Genomic DNA, 20,397 nt, shown 5'->3' on the forward strand with positions numbered 1-20,397 from the left:
ATACCCATATTTCTACAGTTGCCTAACTGCCAAAAAAAAAAAACAAATAAAAAATTTACATAATTTTTATATTACTTTTTAATGAGGTAACAAATTTTCAATAGTTTCATTCAAGGGCCTTAACAGTTACAATTTTTATTATAAAAATCGCTCTTTAACAATTATTTTTGACTTTTATTTACAGCGTGGCGACGAATAACTGTTACCCAGGTTTTTTTGAGAAATAAAAGGGTCCTTTATAGATTTTGCGAAAAAAGTATTTATTGTTAATTTTCCACAGATTTTACTTTAGTTGTATTAATTAGTTTTTAAATTTTAATCCTTATTTACATTTGCCAGCAGTGTAAACTTTGAGAGAAAAGTTCATTTGGCACGCAGGTCTTCGTCAGTTAATTTATTCCATATCTTCTGTAACCATAGGCAAATTTTCTCCATTTTGAGTCTCTTATACTCCCCCTTTTGTCCAACATAAGGCCTCGCCTCATACTCAAAAATCGAATAGACTCGGAACTGGTAACTAGGACGGCCATTCATTCGACCAACCTTATACAGTTTTTTTCTTTTTTGTATTTTTTTATACAAAGCCTAAGAAAAAATACACCTGAAAAAGACCTGCGTACCAAATGAACTTTTCTCTCAAAGTTTAAACTGCTGGAAAATGTAAACAGGGATTCAAATGTAATAACTAATTAATACAGCTAAAATCTGTGGAAAATGAACAATAAAATACTTTTTTTCGCAAAATCTATAAAGGACCCTTTAATTTCTCAAAAAAACCGGGGTAACAGTTATTCGTCGCCACGCTGTAGCTACTCGTTAAATAGCAGTTATTTCTGATTTTTATTTTATAAATCCAATATAACAACTATTTTTGATTTTTATCTAAATAATTTGCAAATAATAGTTATTTTTCATTTTTATATTATATGTCTTATATAACAGTTATTGAAGACTCATTTCTAAAAGTCATCAATAAAAATCAGTGACTTTTACTTTTAAGATTAAGAATCCCTTTCCTTGGTGTACCATGTAAGCCAATAAAAGTCCTTATACGGAAACTCAAGAGCACAGATGAGCGTTTTCAATTATAAGAGGGCCAAGAATCCTCGCTGCCCCACAGGATGAAAAGTTTCCGCCTACTTTGGCTAAATGAGTCGTGTGATCTCATAAATATCGTTCAAATGAAGCCATTGATATACCTATCGTGTTCCTTCTTGGATAGATGTGGTCGAATCTTTCTTTGTCAATTCGCCACTTTTACAATTCGTCTTAATATTTATGAATTGGTTTCTTTGAGTCTTACTGCTGTAATAACGGTCGCCTCGAGAAACTTCGTCAATCGGAGGTAGATGTAAGGTCACGCTTACACAGTCTTACGGTCTTTATATGCATACTTAAACGCAACTTGATTTAGCCATCTGAAAAGTAAATTCGTCTAAGATAAACATGGGCCAAAGCTGAACAAACCCCGCGGGGGTTTCTATATATTTTGAGTGCAGCGTCATCCATTGGGTCCCTTTTCTGCAAAACCTTTGCTTGTCATGAAATGAATACGAATTATGAATTCCAATCAGATTTTATAAAAAATACGGATTTTCTAAATACCTAAACTCCAGCGGTCCATTTTTAGCAAAGGAATTTTTCATCATACAGGTAGTCACGCTGCGAATTTGAACGAGATCTGTTAATAAATACGACTTTTATAAGTAACTCTACTCCAGCGCCACCAGCGTGTTTTCTAGTAGCCCATAATAGGACCTCCGACAATTTGACTAGGCTCTATTGAGTGGTTTTTGAGTTTAGTCCGAAAAACGGAAATGGCTATCATTTTATGTATGTAATCCTGTGTTTCGCCCGAAAAAAAATTCACGCGAAAATTTTGATTCCCCCCATAGTAAATACATGGAAACCAAAAGCGAAAAGTGAACCGGTTCTGGGAAGATGAAACTCATGATAAGGCTGAATATGTTTCGAATGAAAAAAAATCATCATGAAAGTAATAAACGTTTCGAATGTGTATTAACAAAATAGGTTCATAAATACGGCTTTTATAATAAACTCGACTCTAGCACCACCTAGCGGGTCCGTTTTTCGCAAGTGCTTTTTTCATCATGCTTAAATACAACTTTTATAAATAACTCGCCTCCCGCGCCACCTAGCGGCTCCGTTTTTGGTAAACGTATTTTTTATTATGCTGAAACTATACCTTTTGCGGGTCTATTTTTGGTAAACGTGTTTGCCATCATGCTGGTAGCCTACATTTTGAATTTAAAAGAAATCGGTTCATAAATACGATTTTTATAAATAACTCGACCCCAGTGCCACCTACCGAGTTTTCTGGTAGCCTATATGAGGACCATATATGCAAGGTATAACCATAACCTCTGCAAATTTGACTGAAATCTATGCAGTAGTTTTTGAGTTAACTTCGAACAACGAAAACGGCTATTATTTTCTATATATAGATTTAGCCGCCAGCTGGTCGCGTCATTTTATAATAGAAGCGATCACCTGATTGGCTTGTGCTTAAAAGTTGTTACCTATAGGATGGCATTGCCATACGTACATTATAGTACAGTGGTCGAAAAAATTACAGCAACCCCGCATATTGAGAAGTTTTCACAATTTTATCCTTATATAGTTTTAGTTATTTTTTTTTATAAAAATATAGTCCATTCTTTAACAAAAACAATATAAATAAAAGGTTTAACCATTGAGCAATATTAAAAAAAAATTAAACAAACTGGTAGAAATTACGAGCAAGTACCTTTTAGAATTTATCTGCCCTATGAAAACACATTTTTTGAGAACAAAATTTGTTTTTAAAGGGCAGATAAATTTTTAGAACTACTTGAGAAAACGGCCCTTAGAAAGATTTTGAGTATGCAGTTTTATAGTGATTAAAAAATAATTCCAAAAAAAAATTTATGTAACAATATATATAATTTTTTTTTATGGATTTCGCGGAACTTTTTTCGGGACTATTAGCGATCTAAAGAACACTTTATTTCTTGTAAGTTGGTCGTATCAGAACTGTTTTTGCTGAATAAAGGCTTGCGCGTGAAGTTAGCAAGCGATTTTTGTTTGTTAGCTTTTTTGGGTTAAATTAACGAAACTATTGAAAATTTGGTTAGGGAACTGTAGAACTATTGCCTTGCTGTCAGGAACTCTGATTAAAAAGTAATTAAAAAAAAAACTTAGTGTAAAAATTTTTTGTTTGTTTTTATTTCAAAATTTCGCGGAACTTTTTTCGGGACTATAACTTTAACAAAAAACGTTTTCTAACTTTACACGAGCAACAAACACCATATAAAGTCAGATTTCAAACTTTGTACAAAAATTAGAAAAATTCTGCTTATTTTCGCCAAAATTTCAAACTTTTTAATCAGAATTTTGGTATGCAGTTTTGTAGACCATTTAATTCTAGTATAACGAAGTGCAGGTTTCAAGCTGCTATAAAATCCCGTAAATTTTTGTAATTGCTGGCAGTGTCCTCCATATAAAAGAAAATTGTCGAACATAGTTTTGTATGGAAAAAACGTGAAACACCTTCAACAAAAAAATAGTAATTTTTATGAGCAGTCTGCAAATGTTTTTGATGGTGGCTGTTTTCTGTCACTTCACCTGAACATATGAAAAGAAATTCGGAAGTATCGGCGAAAAAAGGCCCATGCCGATGCCGATGCTCAATTTTGTGCCGATACTAGCCGATGCCGTTGCTCAATTTTGTGCCGATAACAGCCGATGCCGTTGCCGATGCCGATTAATCGGTCGGACTCTACATAAGTCCTCGTTATGCAATATCCTTTGATTTTCCTTTATTACAGCTGATGAGCCAAATCTGTATCAGTTCAGTTTATGAGCGTTAAATATCGCAAGTCCTGCCGCGTTCGCGATGCGAGGCAAAATATACCGGTCTGTTGTGTTCGGTCCACCCGTGGTCCGTTTCATGCGTCCCTGGGTCGTTAGGGCGCGGACGGATAGAAAGGGTATTGTACGTTAAAAGCAATTCTTCCAAATGACTTAATTATAGCAAATAAAATGTGATGATATTAAATTTATGAATTATTTGGACTTATGTATATAGTTTTTGTTGTAATACGAGCCACATTTAATTTAAAAATCACGGAAAAATATTCAACATGAAAAACATTGTGAATTAAAAAAAAATGTACGGATAATTATTCCACTAAGTGTAATGTATATTGTTGGGCCCACGTACCAGAGTCTGTTGGCGAAACATTGTTATATTTTTTTATGTTGAACAGTGTTGTTTGTTCTTTTGAATTTACTTAAAAAAATTTTTTTGATGGGAAATGATATAAAATAATTAAAATTTATTTAATCTTTAATAATTTTCAGAATCAGTCAAATGATCAACAGCAACATATTCGTTCAAGTCGGGCAGTTAACAACAATGGCGATATAATTATTTCAGCAATGGATGTTTCTGTCAAATCGGGGGAACAGAATGTGAAGTTGAATAGTCAAAAAAATCCTAATCAGTGCCGTCCCCATACAACATTGACCAGAACGATTTCACAGCCACAGCCTCATCCTCAGCATGAAGCGAATGTTGAAACGTATGTTACAACGTTATTAGAAAACTTCGGAAACATGAATTTACATCGTAAACTGGAGAGAACACAATCTGAACCTTTGCCCCAACAAGTCAATACTTCCAGGTAATTTTCTTTTGTTATATACATAATTATTTTCAAGCTTTTATTTAATTGTATCCTACTAGCAAATACCCGGCGTGCTTCGCTGCTCCTTAAAAGTATTTTGGTGTTGTTACCCCCTCTAAATACATACAAACCTCTTACAAACAAAACTAAGCATTGAAATGAAATTATTGGAAAACTAATGTTGGTTATGAGTTCGTTCTCAGTTCGATATTCATATTGGATATCGAAGATCATTCTCGAAGGTTCGCCACAATGCAAATAACGGTATATGAATGATTTAGTAGGCCATAAACCAATTTGACAAAATTTTGAAGGAAACTTTAAAAATTAGTCACATTCGATAAAGAACATTCCAAATAACATTTCCCAGTCCCCCTCACTTTTCTAAATTGCAGAGCGAACGCTCACCGTTGACTGGAAACAGAATATTCTAACGCTGCTTTTAAATAAATTTTCGCTCTCTAGAAAGATCGTGACGGTTTTAAGTTAATATTTTGATTTCTAGATTGTATTCTTAAAAGGTAGTGATGGATCCGCATACAGAAGGTAATAATGCATTTGTGTGTTAAATTTTTTTTTATCATTTTATTAAGCAAAGTTCAACATAAATATAACGAAAATAGCGGTTTTCAACGAGTATTTATTTTTGAATTTTTGTTGAATATTAAGGAATTTTGTTGTATCCCCGGGAGAGATCGCGTTATTATTCTTTGTTCAATTGAAAGCTTAGAACTTTGGCTAATGTAGTGTGAAAAGATTGCCCGCAGAAAATGGCAGATAAGTGGTATTTCTTCGCTTGGATAATGTATTACAGTAAAATCTAAAAACGCAACTAGTATATAGTAACACTAATTTAGATCTATTTTAACACTAAAATTAAGCTTTTTAAATGAATTTGAGGCCGAACCATAATATGAATACATTTAATTAAGAAAACAAAAATTATTAAAGCAAAACTCATGTTTTTTAGGACCTTTTGGTCCTGTTGCTAGAAATCTGCGGGAATGTTAGGCGAACCCAAATTAAACATTTGTTTTCCTTTACATTGGTGTTATATACATAAGTGATGATTAAAGAAATAGTTTTGGGTATACAAGCGTTTAAATTTAGGTGAATGTCAATTTAGATAAATCTACGATGTTTCAGTAAATTGGTATGTGAAATAAAATTTTGGAACAAAATAGGATTATTATGAAATTTTTGGAAAATGGAAGTGGCCCCGCCCACTTATGATGCTGTATCTCAGTATCCGCTTCACCAATCTGTACCAAACTTTGTATTAGCCTTGCTTAGGCTATATCTAACATATCTGTTAAAAATCCTTGAAATCGGGAGATAACTATGCCCACTTCTCATATAACGGTAATTTACAGAAACACGAAAACAGCGATAAATCAGTAACTACTGAAGCTAATTGACTCAAAATCAATTCTTGGAATAATCTCTTAGCATTAAATTAGATTATTATAACTTTTTGGATAATGGGCGTGGCGCCGCCCACTTAAGACCACAAATGTATATCTCGGTAACTGATTTATCAATTTGTACCAAACTCGATGCACTTAATATTCTTGGTATGGAAAAGCAATACGTTGAAAATACGAAAACTCCGATATTTCAGTAATTGAGGACGCTAATTTACCCCAAGTTAATACTTACAACATTCTCTTAACAAATAAGACTGTTATATTACTGGTATTATTACAAAAATGTAATTTTATTTATTACATTTTCTTACCTATACTGTGATACATATTTGAATTGTCTAATTCTCTATATTAAAGTTGAATTTGATTTTTTAAACCGGTGGAAACCCTGGGAGGTTGCTTAGAGATAAAGATTTCAAACTCATTTCCATTGATACCCATTTAACTAATTTTACAAATTTTTTTAACAGGTGGCAACTCTGTTAATGTTAGATATAAAGCAACTTTATTTTCTTTGTTTTGATGGAATAATTGGACGTCCTCCTCTTCTATTTACTTGATTTTAAACATTTATAATTCTATATGTCAAAATACGTCTTTTCTAAACATTTTGAGTTGAAATATCCATAAAAATAAATCGATCAAATGTGCAATGTTTGTTGAGTTAGAATGGAGTTGTTTTCAAATGGGAATGTATTACCTTTTTCTACCAAGAAAATATTAACAACTACGGTTGAACGAAAAGATGCATCGCAATGGAAGCGAGCGGATGATGTGTAGTTTTGAAGTTACAAACAAAACAGGAAGTTTGAAAACTAACTCAAGTATGTTTTTTTCACATTATATGAACAGCTGCTGTAGCCGAATGGATGCATGTTCGACTGCCGTGTTGTTGCTGAAACCTGTGGCATGGACTCTATTTTTTTTTATTTGAATTTATTTTTTTATTCTATTTCTAGACTATTCATAGTTTCGTAAAGCGACATGCGACACATTACTTTCGTTTGACATCGCTGTGGAGAAATTCTGGCATCTTTTCGTGCGTAGGTTATAGGGGCTCTCCATTAATTTTTGCATTCCCAGACATTCCCTTTTCCCACTGTGTATTTGAATATCAAAAACGACGGATTTTGAATTAATACACCTTTGAAGAAAATGCGAGATATGTAAACTCGACTAAGATTCTACCTGGAATTTCTGGAAGAAAGTAGATATTTTGCCTTCCTTCTACCTTCAAAACAATAGGGCTAATCAGGATCTTGTGCATATGCTCTTGCATTTGCATATTCGGTGGATTTGTAAATTTATAACAATTAAATGCAAACGGTTGCCATGGTAGCAAGCACACAATTCGCAAATGCAAATCCAAGACTATTTGCACAAGATCGTGAACAGCACTAATATTATGTTAGGTCGCCCTGTGGCATTTCATTGTTTGTTTTATGTATTCATGTATTCCTTTATTTATCGTTTTTTGTCTATTCACTGTATTTGTTTACTTCTTTTAAAATACATAGCACAAGCTGAACGGGATATCTCGCCGTTACTCGTTTTAGAATATACATAAAGCCTCAAGTTGGGGAAAAGTGTTTGTATTAGTTTGCAGACGTGCCAGTCAACACAATGATAAAACAACCAACTATGTAAAATCAACCGGGTTATAATTAAAGTTTTTATTCATCTAATACCAAAGCAAAAATCATCGTTTTCATTTAACCCAACAGTTTTCATATTTTTCTGGCACGTCCTGCTTATTAACTTGATATATTTGAAGTCACATCTGGCCTACTAGTGCACGACTTTATTACGTTGGTGCAATTAAATTAAATTAGCCGCAAATTTCGTGAATGCCTAGGTCGAGCGTCAGGAAGACAGGGCAACAGTGAAAGCGAGTTATCGTTTGAGAAATGGACCAAACAAACCAGCTGAGCCCAGCCGGAGAGGGTCAAATAACCGCCATTATCGCGACATTAAACGCCTTAAGAGCATCGGTGGAGGAACTAAGGAACAGCACCGTCGAAAGCCAACGAGATATAATAAGCTTGCACGAGAACATTCGACCACAGGAAATGGGCGAGCAAAACGTGACAATACAGCCAGCATAACGCGGGTCGAGCATAGTCGCCATGCCATCGACAGATTCGACAGTCAAATTCTACGATTTGCCCACGTTTGCCGGTAGTGCGGAAGAATGGCCGCTGTTTTTTATAAGCTTATATTTAACTTGGTCATCCCGCGCAAATCGTGGAAATTTCCAATCGATTTTAAACTTCCCGACAAGTTAGAGACTTGAAATTTTCAGCATAGTTCCAATCACGATGACAATGCAATTTAAAATATAAATGAATTCCCTATATGGTCCAGGGGTCTTGATTCAAAGTCGGTCAAAAATTAGTAAAATTTATGGCTAACAGAGCGTAATTTGCCAAAGAACGTAAAACCAGAGCAAAGCTATTTATGGCAAATTCTAGATATCAACCTAGTCTAGATATGAACCTCGTTGTAGGCATCATATCAAGGAGATACAATTAGAAGACTCGAGAAGTTTCCCCGCCAGAAGAACTTTAATATTGCGCCTAAATATATGCCATGCTACAGCGGAAGTGGACGACACGCCGGTGCTTTAAATGAAATTAACTGCTGCTATATGTATGTATGTACATATGTATGTTTATACAAAACGTAAGCAAACAACATTTTGCTTGCATAGTCTTCTGTTCTCTTTCATTGCAAGTTGAATTATTCTAATATCTATTGCAAAATTTTGTACATAAAATAAAATAAAACTATTTAATATACAACGCTTTTATAAATGGACTAAAAATTAGAAAATAAAGTAATGTAAAAAAAATATTTTTTTAAAAATAAGCTTTTTTTTAACATGTTTAATCAAAGGAATAAAATAAAGTAGTGAAACAAAAGATTTTTTAGCAAGAAAATTTTGTCAAAACTGCACTAAAATGAATAAAATAAAATTCGGCGAATTCAGCGTACATGCATAATTGGTTAGGTATGTATAGGTATGTATGCAGATATTTAAATGCCGGTTTGCTATTCGCGCGACAAGCTTTTTTAAAAACGAAGTAAATTAGTACAAATTGTTAGTAATTTTCATTAGAGTTTGAATAACTCCTTTCACTAAATGGCTTTTAGTAACTTTAACGAGACCTTAACTTATTTTATTTTATTCATTTTAGTGCAGTTTTGACAAAATTTTCTTGCTAAAAAATCTTTTGTTTCACTACTTTATTTTATTCCTTTGATTAAACATGTTAAATAAAAGCTTATTTTTAAAAAAATATTTTTTTTACATTACTTTATTTGCTAACTATAACGACACCACCGAGGCATTCGGATACAGCCATCGCCAAAACTTAATGCGACTACAGAAGTGCCTTGTAGGCCCTGCCAAAGCAGCAGTGGCAGCAATGCTAATTCGCCCAAACGATGTGCCAAACATTTTAAGTGAGTTAGAATTTAGGTTTGGTCGGCCAGACATTCTAGTTAAACATCAGCTACAAAAACTACAACAGTTTCCGCCAATCGCCGAGCAGAAACCGGAACAGGTTGTGCCATTTTCGTCCAGAGTGCGCAACGTGGTAGCCTTCCTGAAATCCGTAAAATGTCATCAGCATCTGGCAACTGTCTCCCTGCTTGCACATATGGTGTGTAAACTACCGCAAAATAAGCATTTTGACTGGGCGAAACAACCAGTCACCATTACACCGTGAGCGAGCTGGCAAGAGTCGTGTGTCTGATGCTAACTAGTACGCACAGTACCAGAAGTAATGCACCATCTGGTAACCCTCGTCGTGTAATGCATATTTAGGAGGAAAGAGCAGTGGAGGCAGCAAAATATCTTCATTGCAGTGGTGATCATCCGATCCTAAAGTGCGCTTCATTCAAAGCCACAGACGTGCAGGCCAGATGTGAATTAATGAAAAATCACCAATTGTGTTTCTCCTGCCTGCGAAAGGGTCACATTACTGGAAAATGTCGTTCAAGGAAGCTGTGCGGCATAAACGGATGTCAGCGTTATCGCAATTATCTATTACACAACAAAAGTGAATGGAACTTCACAACATCACGCCAAAGCGCTCAATATGATAGAAGTGTGCAGCCCATGTTAAACTGTCCCCTCGTTAATGGAACGTTCAAGCAGCTGTTCAAGATGTTGCCTATCAACATGTACGGATCGAACGGTAAATACGAAATTTTAGCAATGTTTGATGAGGGGTCTGCCATCACAATTTTTGAGGAACACATCGCCAGAAAAGATCGGGGTTCGTGGCCACAGTCACCCTCTCACACTTCAGTGATATGACGACCGAGTGGTTACTTAGCAGTGGTATAAAGTCAACGTAGAAATCGGAAATAGCGTTGACAACAGGAGGGCGTGTATACGGTGAGACATCTGAACTTGCCAGAGCAGGCATTCGCGAAGGGAAACTTCGAACACTTCGAATACGTGCCTTTGCAAAGCTACAGTAGTATGAAGCCGTCCTTGCTGATTGGCCTAAATCAAGCATATTTAGGCGCCACAACAACTTTAATACAAGCTGATAACGAGAGTCCCATCCCTGTCAAAACGCCACTGGGTTGCGTTGCCTATGGAGCAACCAAATCGCCACTAACGTCAAATCCGCGAGCCATGGTTATTAAGGAACATCAACAACTACATAATTTGGTTTCAGAGTATTTTGCATCAGAAAGCTTCGGCACCAATCCGACGTCGCACAGTGCCGCCTAAGTGGGCAAAAATCGAAAAATTCATTGTCTGCAATGTGAACGTGTTTGGTATTTTTGTCAAGGTAATTTATCCACTAAGAAGAATTAAACAGAAATTTCCCTATAAAATAAATTATATGCCGCCAGGAAGCCACTAAAGTCGACAACTTTTATCCTAAGGATTTTAATAAGAGCATAGCCATGCGTAAGCTCTTCACGGAAACAAATGTCAAAAATGCATTCTTTGAATTAAAATGTTGGTTTGATGTTTTTTTATTTCCATATAGATAGTAGAGAACTACAGGAATACAAATTTTAAAATAATATTAAACACGGTGTCGTGTCCATGCGGTATTCCAGGAAAACAATTTTTTTTAATCAAAATTTCAAGAAATGGTAAATTTTAATGGTATCAATAAAAAATATATGCAAAAATATATTATTTTTTTATTATTTTGTTTAATAGTAAGGGTTTTTAGCTTTCATAAGAACAAATAAAAACCTGCTAATTTTTTTACACTTTTTGAAGTAATGCGTTTTTTGCTAATGCATAAAATAATTTTTTAATTTTTTGCCAGTGCTATCAGATCTGCATGATTCGTTCTATTTTCAAAAATACAGTGTTAGATTAAAACGTTTGACCTTTGAACAATAGAGGTTTATTTTTTTAAAGAGTTGCCACCTGTAAAAAACTAAATTCAAATTTTTTAATAAATTTAAGGAATTATTAAGAGATGGGTATCAATCGAAATGTGTATGAAAAGGGTTTATTTCTTAACTACATCTAGAGGGTTGCCACCTGTTTAAAAACTTAATTTCCATTTGAATTAAAGGAATTAGGTAATTTAAATAGATAGTTACCGCCATATGGGAGTCGGACGAAAGAGGTTTAAGAAGGGTTTAGCTTGCAAATATTACGAAGAGGGTTGCCACCTGTTTGTGAAGTTAATTTCCATTTGAATTAAAGGAATTAGGTAATTTAAATAGATAGTTACCACCATATGGGAGCCAGACGAAAGAGGTTTAAGAAGGGCTTAGCTTGCAAATATTACGAAGAGGGTCGCCACCTGTTTAAAAAATTAAATTCCATTTGAATTAAAGGAATTAGGTAATTTAAATAGATAGTTACCGCCATATGGGAGTCGGACGAAAGAGGTTTAAGAAGGGTTTAGCTTGCAAATATTACGAAGAGGGTTGCCACCTGTTTGTGAAGTTAAGTGAAAGTATGAAATTGCATTTTTGAATTTAACGTCCTTAATTTTACTAAGAAGCGAATTTTCATTTAAATACGTCCATAATTCTATTTTTGCCCACATGTTATATTGAAGGGAAGCACTGTGCGTCGGCAAAGCATTGATTTATCGGCCAACCAGTTGACCAACCTACTTAACGAAATTCCCTACAAACGCAGCAACCAGTTGCCCGATTTCATTTGTGTGAGAGTTTTTGAACTGTGAACAACACAACAGCACTGGTAAACCTTTAAGCTATGCTAGGAATGCTTCTCCTTTTAATGTCTTTGTTATTACTACCGTCCCCTTTTGCACAAATTGTACGCATTTTCACTAGCGAAACGGACCGAAAAAACACTTGTTAACGTTAATGCGCCTTTGACCAACTTGCCTACAGACGGCTTATTTACAGATCAATGCGTGTATAGGGCCTTTTAGAGTCGGATGAATATAAGCGCCAGAAGACTAACCGACAAAGAAAGCATTTCGCGGTTTGCAACCCAAAAAAGCCAAGCAAACTGCGTATTGTCTTCGATGCTGCAGCGACTGTCAAAGGCGTGTCTCTGATTTCAGCACTGTTGAAGGGCCCCGAACAGGCACAGCTATTAATTCGCATTTTGCTCCAATTTCGTCATGGTCAAATTAGTGTCGTGGCGGATATACGCGAGTTGTTCTCGCAAATAAGGGTTGATCCAACCGATCAACATGCTTAGCGTTACTTATGGAGACACGGAGACACCAGCCAACCAATTCAAGAGTTCATGATGACGTCGATGACCTTCGGGCCTGTTTGCTGGTCCTGTATCGCCGAGTACGTGAACAATCAAAACGCCGAACTTTTTAAGTCGGGAGTTTCCTGGAGCATCGTCAGTTATCATCAACAAACACTATGTCGATGATCTGGTTTCCAGTTTTGAGTCACCAGAATGAGCCATGAAAGTCAGCCGACAAATCATTCAAATCCATCGGGAAGCAGTGTTCCACCTACGAAACTTCGTCTCAAACTGCACTGAGGTGGAAGAAAGGCTGAATGAATCGTAATCATCAGAGCGAGAAGCAGTTAATATGGAACGTAATGCTACGACGGAGAAAGTCAGTGGCCTATACTTGAACACCGACGAAGACACCTTTCAATTTAACACCAAACTTCATCGAGTGCCCCCCAAAGATGTGTTGAACGGAGCACGGGCTCCTACAAAGCGGGAGCTTTTGCAGATTGTTATGGCAGTCGTCGACCTGTTCGGTATGTTGGCAGATTGCTTAATTTTTTTGAACTTCTCATTCAAGATATGTGGAGGTGCGAGGTCGATTGGGACGATCCGATTCCAGCGGAGCTAAGCAGAAGGGTGTTATCTTGGTGGAAAGAATTCCATAACGTCAAGCGGTTTAAGATGCCACGATGCTACTCTCCACATGAACAAGTGTGGAGTTGAGCTACACATATTTGTCGATGCGAGCCAAGTTGCGTTTGCTGCGGTTGGGTACGTGCGTGTAGCCTACAGGGACACAATCGATGTTAGTTTCGTCATGGGTAAAACGCGGACTGCACCTACTAAACTGATGTCCATTCCAAGGCTTTAGCTCCAAGCGGCAATATTAGGTACAAGATTGCACAAATTAATACTCAGCGCTCACGAATTCAGAGCCGAACGTATAGTTTTTTTTGGAGTGACTCACAGACTGTGCTGCAATGGTTGTACTCCTCTGAGCGAAAGTACAAGCCATTTGTAGGCCATCGCATTGCCGAAATACTTAGCTCAACCTCGCAAGAACAATGGCGGTGGGTACCAACATTCCAAATTCCCGCAGATGTTACCACACGTCCCTCCAGTCCACCGAAGTTTAACTGTGACAGCAGGTGGGTAAAAGACTTTCTAAAGCGGGACGAACAGTATTGGCCTGCCATGTCTATAACACCGTCACCAACGCTACTAGCGGAAGTGCAGCCTGACCGCCTGTTATGTATGCAGCCAAGCAGCGTGATTATCGAGTTCGACAGATTTAGCTCATATACGAAGTTACAACGAACCGTAGCCTGGGTTCTTAGAGCGATCAATTTATTTCAAGTCCATACAAATACCGGAGGAGCGCATTTACCTTCGCAGCTTTCAGAAGAGGAAATCGAGAGAGCCGAACACACAATATGTAAGTTGGTACAACAGGAAAATTTCGCAAATGAAGTCACAGATTTGACTGCGTCACGTACGCTCACAAAACATAGTCCGCTGTATTAGTTATTGCCATATTTAGATGAAAGTTGCATCCTCCGCTTGAGTGGGCGTATTGACGAAGCAGCATGCTTGTCACTGCAAGCACGCCGACCAATCCTATTGCCGCAAAAACATTGTCTCAGCACTGATCGTTCGACATCACCATGCCAAGAATCATCACCAGAACTTCGCAGTAACGATCAATAGCGTTAGACAAAAATTCTGGATCCCGAACTTGAAGTCGCTCAAATGGATTCAACGGAGTTGTCTTGTATGCTGCATTGATAGCGCAAAACCCAAACCACCTTTGATGGGTATGCTTCCTACCGACAGCGTAACACCGTTTGTGAGCCCGTTTACCTACACTGGTGTCGATCTATTTGGACCATTAGATGTTGCAATCGGAAGACGCAGAGAAAAGAGATGGGGCGTCATAATTACTTGCCTCACGGTACGAGTTGTGCACATCGAGTTGGCAGAGCACTTGTCCACCGACGCATTCATTTTATGCCTCCGCAACTTAGTGAATCGGTGGCGTGGTACCACGGCGAGAATTAGAATCGACAATGGTACCAATTTTATAGGCGCACAAAAGGAACTGGCATCCGCTGAACACCTGCTGGACACAGACCGCATCCGAGCTGAAGCCACTAAGCACCATATCGAGTGGGTATTCAACTGTCCAGCAAATCCTAGTTCCGGCGGTTGCTGGGAGCGCTTAATAAAGAGTCGTTAAATCGCTTGCTCTAACCGATCTGCCTATATCACATGAAGAAGATGAACCGCTCACGCCGAACCACTTTATAATGGGATGTGTAAACTCGACACAGTCGCCTTATCCCGTCTTATGAGAAGCTGGTTTTCATGGCAGAAATACACTCGGAGGTTTGCCATTGCTTGCCAAGGGGTGACCGATGTTTAGAAAAAACCTTTTTTCTATATTTTTTACGATGTTGCTTTGACCAGGGCTTGAACCTAGGGCCTGCGGAGCGTAAACGCGCACTGCTAACCACTACACCACAGCGGCCGTGGTTGTAGGGATGAAACGATACGAGTAAATACAAGTAAATAGACGATACTTTTCTTTCGATACCAAGTAATTTTGGTATCGATACTTTTGAAATAAGTACTGTGTAGGTATCGAAAAAAAATACTCGTTTCGAAAGCCGATACCAAGGGGAATTTCCTTTCGGAGTTTTTCCTCCACTAATATGAATGGCCTAATTCTTTATGGCTGTTTAAATGAGAGCGACCTTCAAATATTGAAGATGTAAATTTTTTTGCTGAAACCAGTATGCAAAGAGCTTTTTAACAGATATGCTTGCTGTTCTTGCATCAGGGAATCCATTTCCATGGTCGCAAATACCAAAAAATCTATTTAAAATATTTTTTTAAGTTCATTGCACGCTGCTTTTAAGTCCAAAGAATAAAAATCTAAAGATTTTCCTTTTGAAGGTCGGTCTAGAGGTCAAGACAACTTTTCATTTAATTAGACCTTTATGACTTTCATAAGTAAAATTTTAGATTTTTTTGTCTTTTTTTTACATAAAACAGCTTGTAATAAACTGTTTTAAAACAATTTAAAATGAAATGCTTTTTTTTGCATTTTTTTCTTCTAATTTCAGAGTAAATACTCTTACTGCAATGGTTTAAAATTGTTATAACTTGGCTCTCAGAGGACCTAAAGATTTCCACCATGGCTCAAATTAAAGATCTTGAATAGCACTACAGCGTATTTACTTGTTATTCGAGTGATATAAAATTGTGAGAAGGATGCACAGCTGCATGCAAATAAAAAAAAATTCAATCGAAAATGCATGTCTTAAGTTGAGGTGTTAAAGTTTTTTTTTCGATTTTTAAACAGTGGAATCGTGTTTCTCGTCTCGAATTCTATAATATTAGTGTAATAAAACATACAAAAAATTTGTTTTCAAACAAGTCCGGTCGATTTTGCATGCTGTTTTCGAAGAACACAATTTTTGAACATTTTTTTTAAGGTCAAGGAGTAGTTGTGGGTCAATGGCAGTATTTTTTTCGTGAAAGGGAATAACATTTTCAAAACTATTTTGTTGCATATCGAAATATTGCCTTTGTCGAAATCGTTACGATTAATTCGTATGGAGTGTTCAAAATGCACACTGTGCGAAGTGACTACGCTGTCACTGCAAAAATCGTTGGACCATGTGTTCCATTTGTGCCATTTTGGAGTACTTACAAAATACTCCTCTGCAATGCAGTGCAGTGTGCGTGTCTCTACACCAGGGATGAAAAATGGAAATTTCAGATTGTACCTAATATCATAAAATAAATGCCCCTAAGTGGGACAAATTGTACCTAAAAAAATTACATCATTCGTTTGTAGATTTTTTATTAATTTTATTTAAAATATGAATACAAAAGATATACTTTAAACTTGATTAGGTTTTTTTATACCCGAACGCACTTGTGCACAAGGGTATATTAAGGGCCTTATTCTGTATCAGGAACGATAGGCAAAACGAACGATTCGTCTGCAGACGACAACCTCTCTGATTGCGATTTTAAACTCTATGGGTCGTCTTCGTCTTGCTTTTCATACATTACGTTGCAATGGTCTCGGTTGCGTTTAAACCGGCTAAAATGATGCCGCCGGACTAATTTTTGAAGCATTCCTCTGCAGACGAATCGTTCGTGTTGCGTATCGTTCGTGATACAGAATAAGGCTGTAACTTTGTTCGCATAACGGTTGTTTGTAACAGCCAAAACGAAACGAGATAGATATGGACAAATGTATACATAAATGATCAGAATGAAAAGAGAAGTGGATTAAGCCACGTCTGTCTGTCCGTCTGTCCGTCCGTCCGTCTGTTCGTGTACACGATAACTTGAGCAAAAATTGAGATATCGCAACGAAATTTAGTATGTAGGTTGCCCTTTATCCAAGGTAGGTATTGAAAATGGGTGAAATCGGACTGTAACCACGCACACTTCCCATATAACGGGTTTTTCAAAAAATGCAAAAACTGCGATATTTCAGTAAATATGAGATGCAAATTACTGAAAATTAGTATGTGGAGTAGAATTGTGGTAAAAAAATTATATTGTTATGAAATTTTTGGAAAATGGGCGTCCCCCGCCCACTTATGATGAAATGCTGTATCTCAGTAGCCGCTTCACCAATCCTTACCAAACTCGGTACAAGGCTTGGGTAGGGTCTAGCTAAGAAATCTAAAAAATCTTTGAAATCGGGCAATAACCACGCCCACCTACCATATAACGGTAATTTACAGAAACACGAAAACTGCGATAAATCAGTAACTACTGGAGCTAATTCCCTTAAAATCGATGATTGCAATAACCACTTAGCAGAAAATTAGAATATTATAAATTTTTGGATAATGGGTGTGGTGCCGCACTATAGGCAAAACACGATTTTTTTTTTCAAAATCATAGATCTTCGCTTAGAAAAGAGATAATGGAATGAAAATATTTTTATCGTGAAGATAAATGATCATATAATATAGGAAAACTATAGAGAAGTTACAACAACAATAACTTAACCCTCGAAATACCGTTCAAAATGTCACTTTTTTTTTGAAATTTTGGATTTTGGCTCCCATTCCACTAGAAAACGCTATACTTCATACACCATTAGCATTGTTTCTGAAAGATTTCTCTTTATTTTATCTTAAGACTCGATTTTTGGGACATTGGATGCTGTACCCGAGTGGCCGGATTGGAAACCGAAAAGCTTCCTTTAAACTCTAATAACTCGTAAACTATCAGCTTTCACAAAAAAATTTATATAACAAGAAGGCAGAGGAAAAAGGTTCTCAATATGCTTTTGAACGTGCTTTTTCTCATGTTGACGTAGATATTAATCGTAGAAAATTTTTCCATAGTAAAATAATAAAAATATTGAGAACCATTTTGCCTCTGCCTTGAAAGGGTTAATAAGCGTCTCATATATGACAGACTCTGCATTAAAGGGTTAAATGCTGCACTTTCGTAAAGATATCGACCAGTATAACCATTTTTGTTATATAAAATTTTTTGTGAAAGCTGATAGTGTACGAGTTATTAGAGTTTAAAGGAAGTTTTTCTTTTTCCAATCTGGTCCTTCGGGTACAGCATCCAATGTCCCAAAAATCGAGTTTTAAGATAAAATAAAGAGAAATCTTTCAGAAACAGTGCTAATGGTGTATTAAATATAGTGTTTTCATATAGAATGGGAGCAAAAATTCAAAATTTCAAAAAATTGACATTTTGAACTGTATTTTGAGGTTTAAGTTATTGTTGTTGTAACTCCTCTATAGTTTTCCTACATTATATGATCATTTATCTTCACGATAAAAAAATTTTCATTCCATTATCTCTTTTCTAACCGAAGATCTACGATTTTGAAAAAAAAACTCGTGTTTTGCCTATACTTAGTGCGCCGCCCACTTATGACCACAAATGTGTATCTCGGTAACCGATTTATCAATTCCCACCAAACTCGGTGCACTTAATAACCTTGGTACGGAAACGCAATTTGTTGAAAATTATTCAAATCGAACTTAAATTACACCCGCTTCCCGTATAACGGTAAATTTCAGAAATACGAAAACTCCGATATTTCAATAACTTTGGACGCTAATTTACTTCAAGTTAATAGTTACAACAATCTCCTAACAATAAATAAGACTGCTATAGACTTTTAGGAATTGGGCGTAGCACCGCCCGCCTTATAACTACAAAGCTGTACCCCGGTAACCACTTAATCGATTTGTACCTAACTAGGTTCAATTATGTATATCATTAAGTCTAACTCTGCATATTTTCGAAAACGTTTGAAATCAGGTAAAGACCCTTAATATCATGCAAAGGTTGTTCAGAGAAAGTTGAAACGACGATATTTGATACCTGCGCCAGGTATATAAAGTTGGGTTCGCCCGAACTTATACTTCTTTACTTGTTTTTAATTGAGCTTATATCTATAGCCTATAATCTAATGGGAATCGGAGAAGCTTTGTTTTGGTATAGTTTTGACTACTGAAAAATATTGGCGAAAAAGACAAAAAACACACTTTACTTTTTTATCCAGCTTTTTATAAAATAACAGGAAAAGTCTGCTAATTTATCCGAAGTCCCTAGTCTAGAGAAAATAATGGGAATTGCCGTAAGTAACTTCGAAAGCATTTTAAATGTTCTCATTTTCGTTGTTGGTGTTTCCGACAGGGTAGGAGTGTGATGTAATGTGGAACGATTTTCCGTCATACCTTGTCAAATTTGGTTTGGAGACAAACTGGTTTCGGCGTTGTGCCATCTTCGGTGTCATTTTTCGTTTGTCTCCAAACCAGAGATCGAAAATAACCGTCACCAAGTGTCTTGTATGGTGTTTACCACTGACACAAACACTCATCTCTCAAGCAAAGAGTGTGTCTCACCGTGGCATATCACTCTGTGCGATCTTTTTGTGTTTTCCGTTGTGGGTTATTTATACACTTCTAAAATTTCCCTTAGGCAAATACACTTTGGCAGGGACTTTTATTTTTAAGTGTCTTAATTTGTGGGTTATTATAAGACTGAAAAATATAAGTGGGCGTACATAAGTGGGTGAAAAGCGTTAGGCATTTCTTTACACGACATATACATACGTACACATACATGTGCGAGCATTTATGACAAAGAAGAGAGCGTGCACATTCATCACAGCGCACGACAGTGCGCGCGAGTGACGAAAGCAGCCACTGTAGCATGTTGAAATGACTCGCTTATTTATATATACACGAGATTTGGAAGTTTTTATCCAGACGTCCAAACGACATGTTTGATATATCGTTGTAAAGGTCTTGCAGTGTGTCCAGAAAATGTATTCAAGCTTCATAAACGATTAACCGGATTCTTAAAAATTTGGCTAAAGTGTTGCGAAACAAAAAACGTTTTTTTTTTTTGCTTTTGGCGGTTTAAGGGGGCATGTGGGTACATCCAACATATTTAGTGTTATTCTATAGGCCAATACCTTTCAAACGATACCTTATATTTTAAGTTCCGGCTACTAGTTGGAAAGATATAGAGGTAAATGTGTTTTGGTTCGTGTCTCCACTACGGGATGCTTTGGTATGCATGTGGCGTCTGTACGTACCTTCAT

The 20,397-nt window shown here is 36.5% G+C and overlaps 1 protein-coding gene across 15 annotated transcripts in view; it reads left to right on the forward strand.

Moving 5' to 3' along the window:
• LOC108359650 (protein TIS11-like) overlaps positions 1 to 20,397 on the forward strand; it is a 161,458-nt gene that overhangs the window by 65,110 nt on the left and 75,951 nt on the right. For all 15 annotated transcript variants that reach the window (XM_017611591.1, XM_017611597.1, XM_017611585.1 and 12 more), the window contains one exon: positions 4,363 to 4,685. In XM_017611591.1, the coding sequence (XP_017467080.1) occupies positions 4,363 to 4,685 (323 nt within the window). The remainder of the gene's footprint in view (positions 1 to 4,362; positions 4,686 to 20,397) is intronic.

This window comes from Rhagoletis zephyria, unplaced genomic scaffold (genome assembly GCF_001687245.7).
Source record: "Rhagoletis zephyria isolate East Lansing unplaced genomic scaffold, Rhagoletis_zephyria_1.1 Rzeph_scaffold_00430, whole genome shotgun sequence".
Taxonomy (NCBI): domain Eukaryota; kingdom Metazoa; phylum Arthropoda; class Insecta; order Diptera; family Tephritidae; genus Rhagoletis; species Rhagoletis zephyria.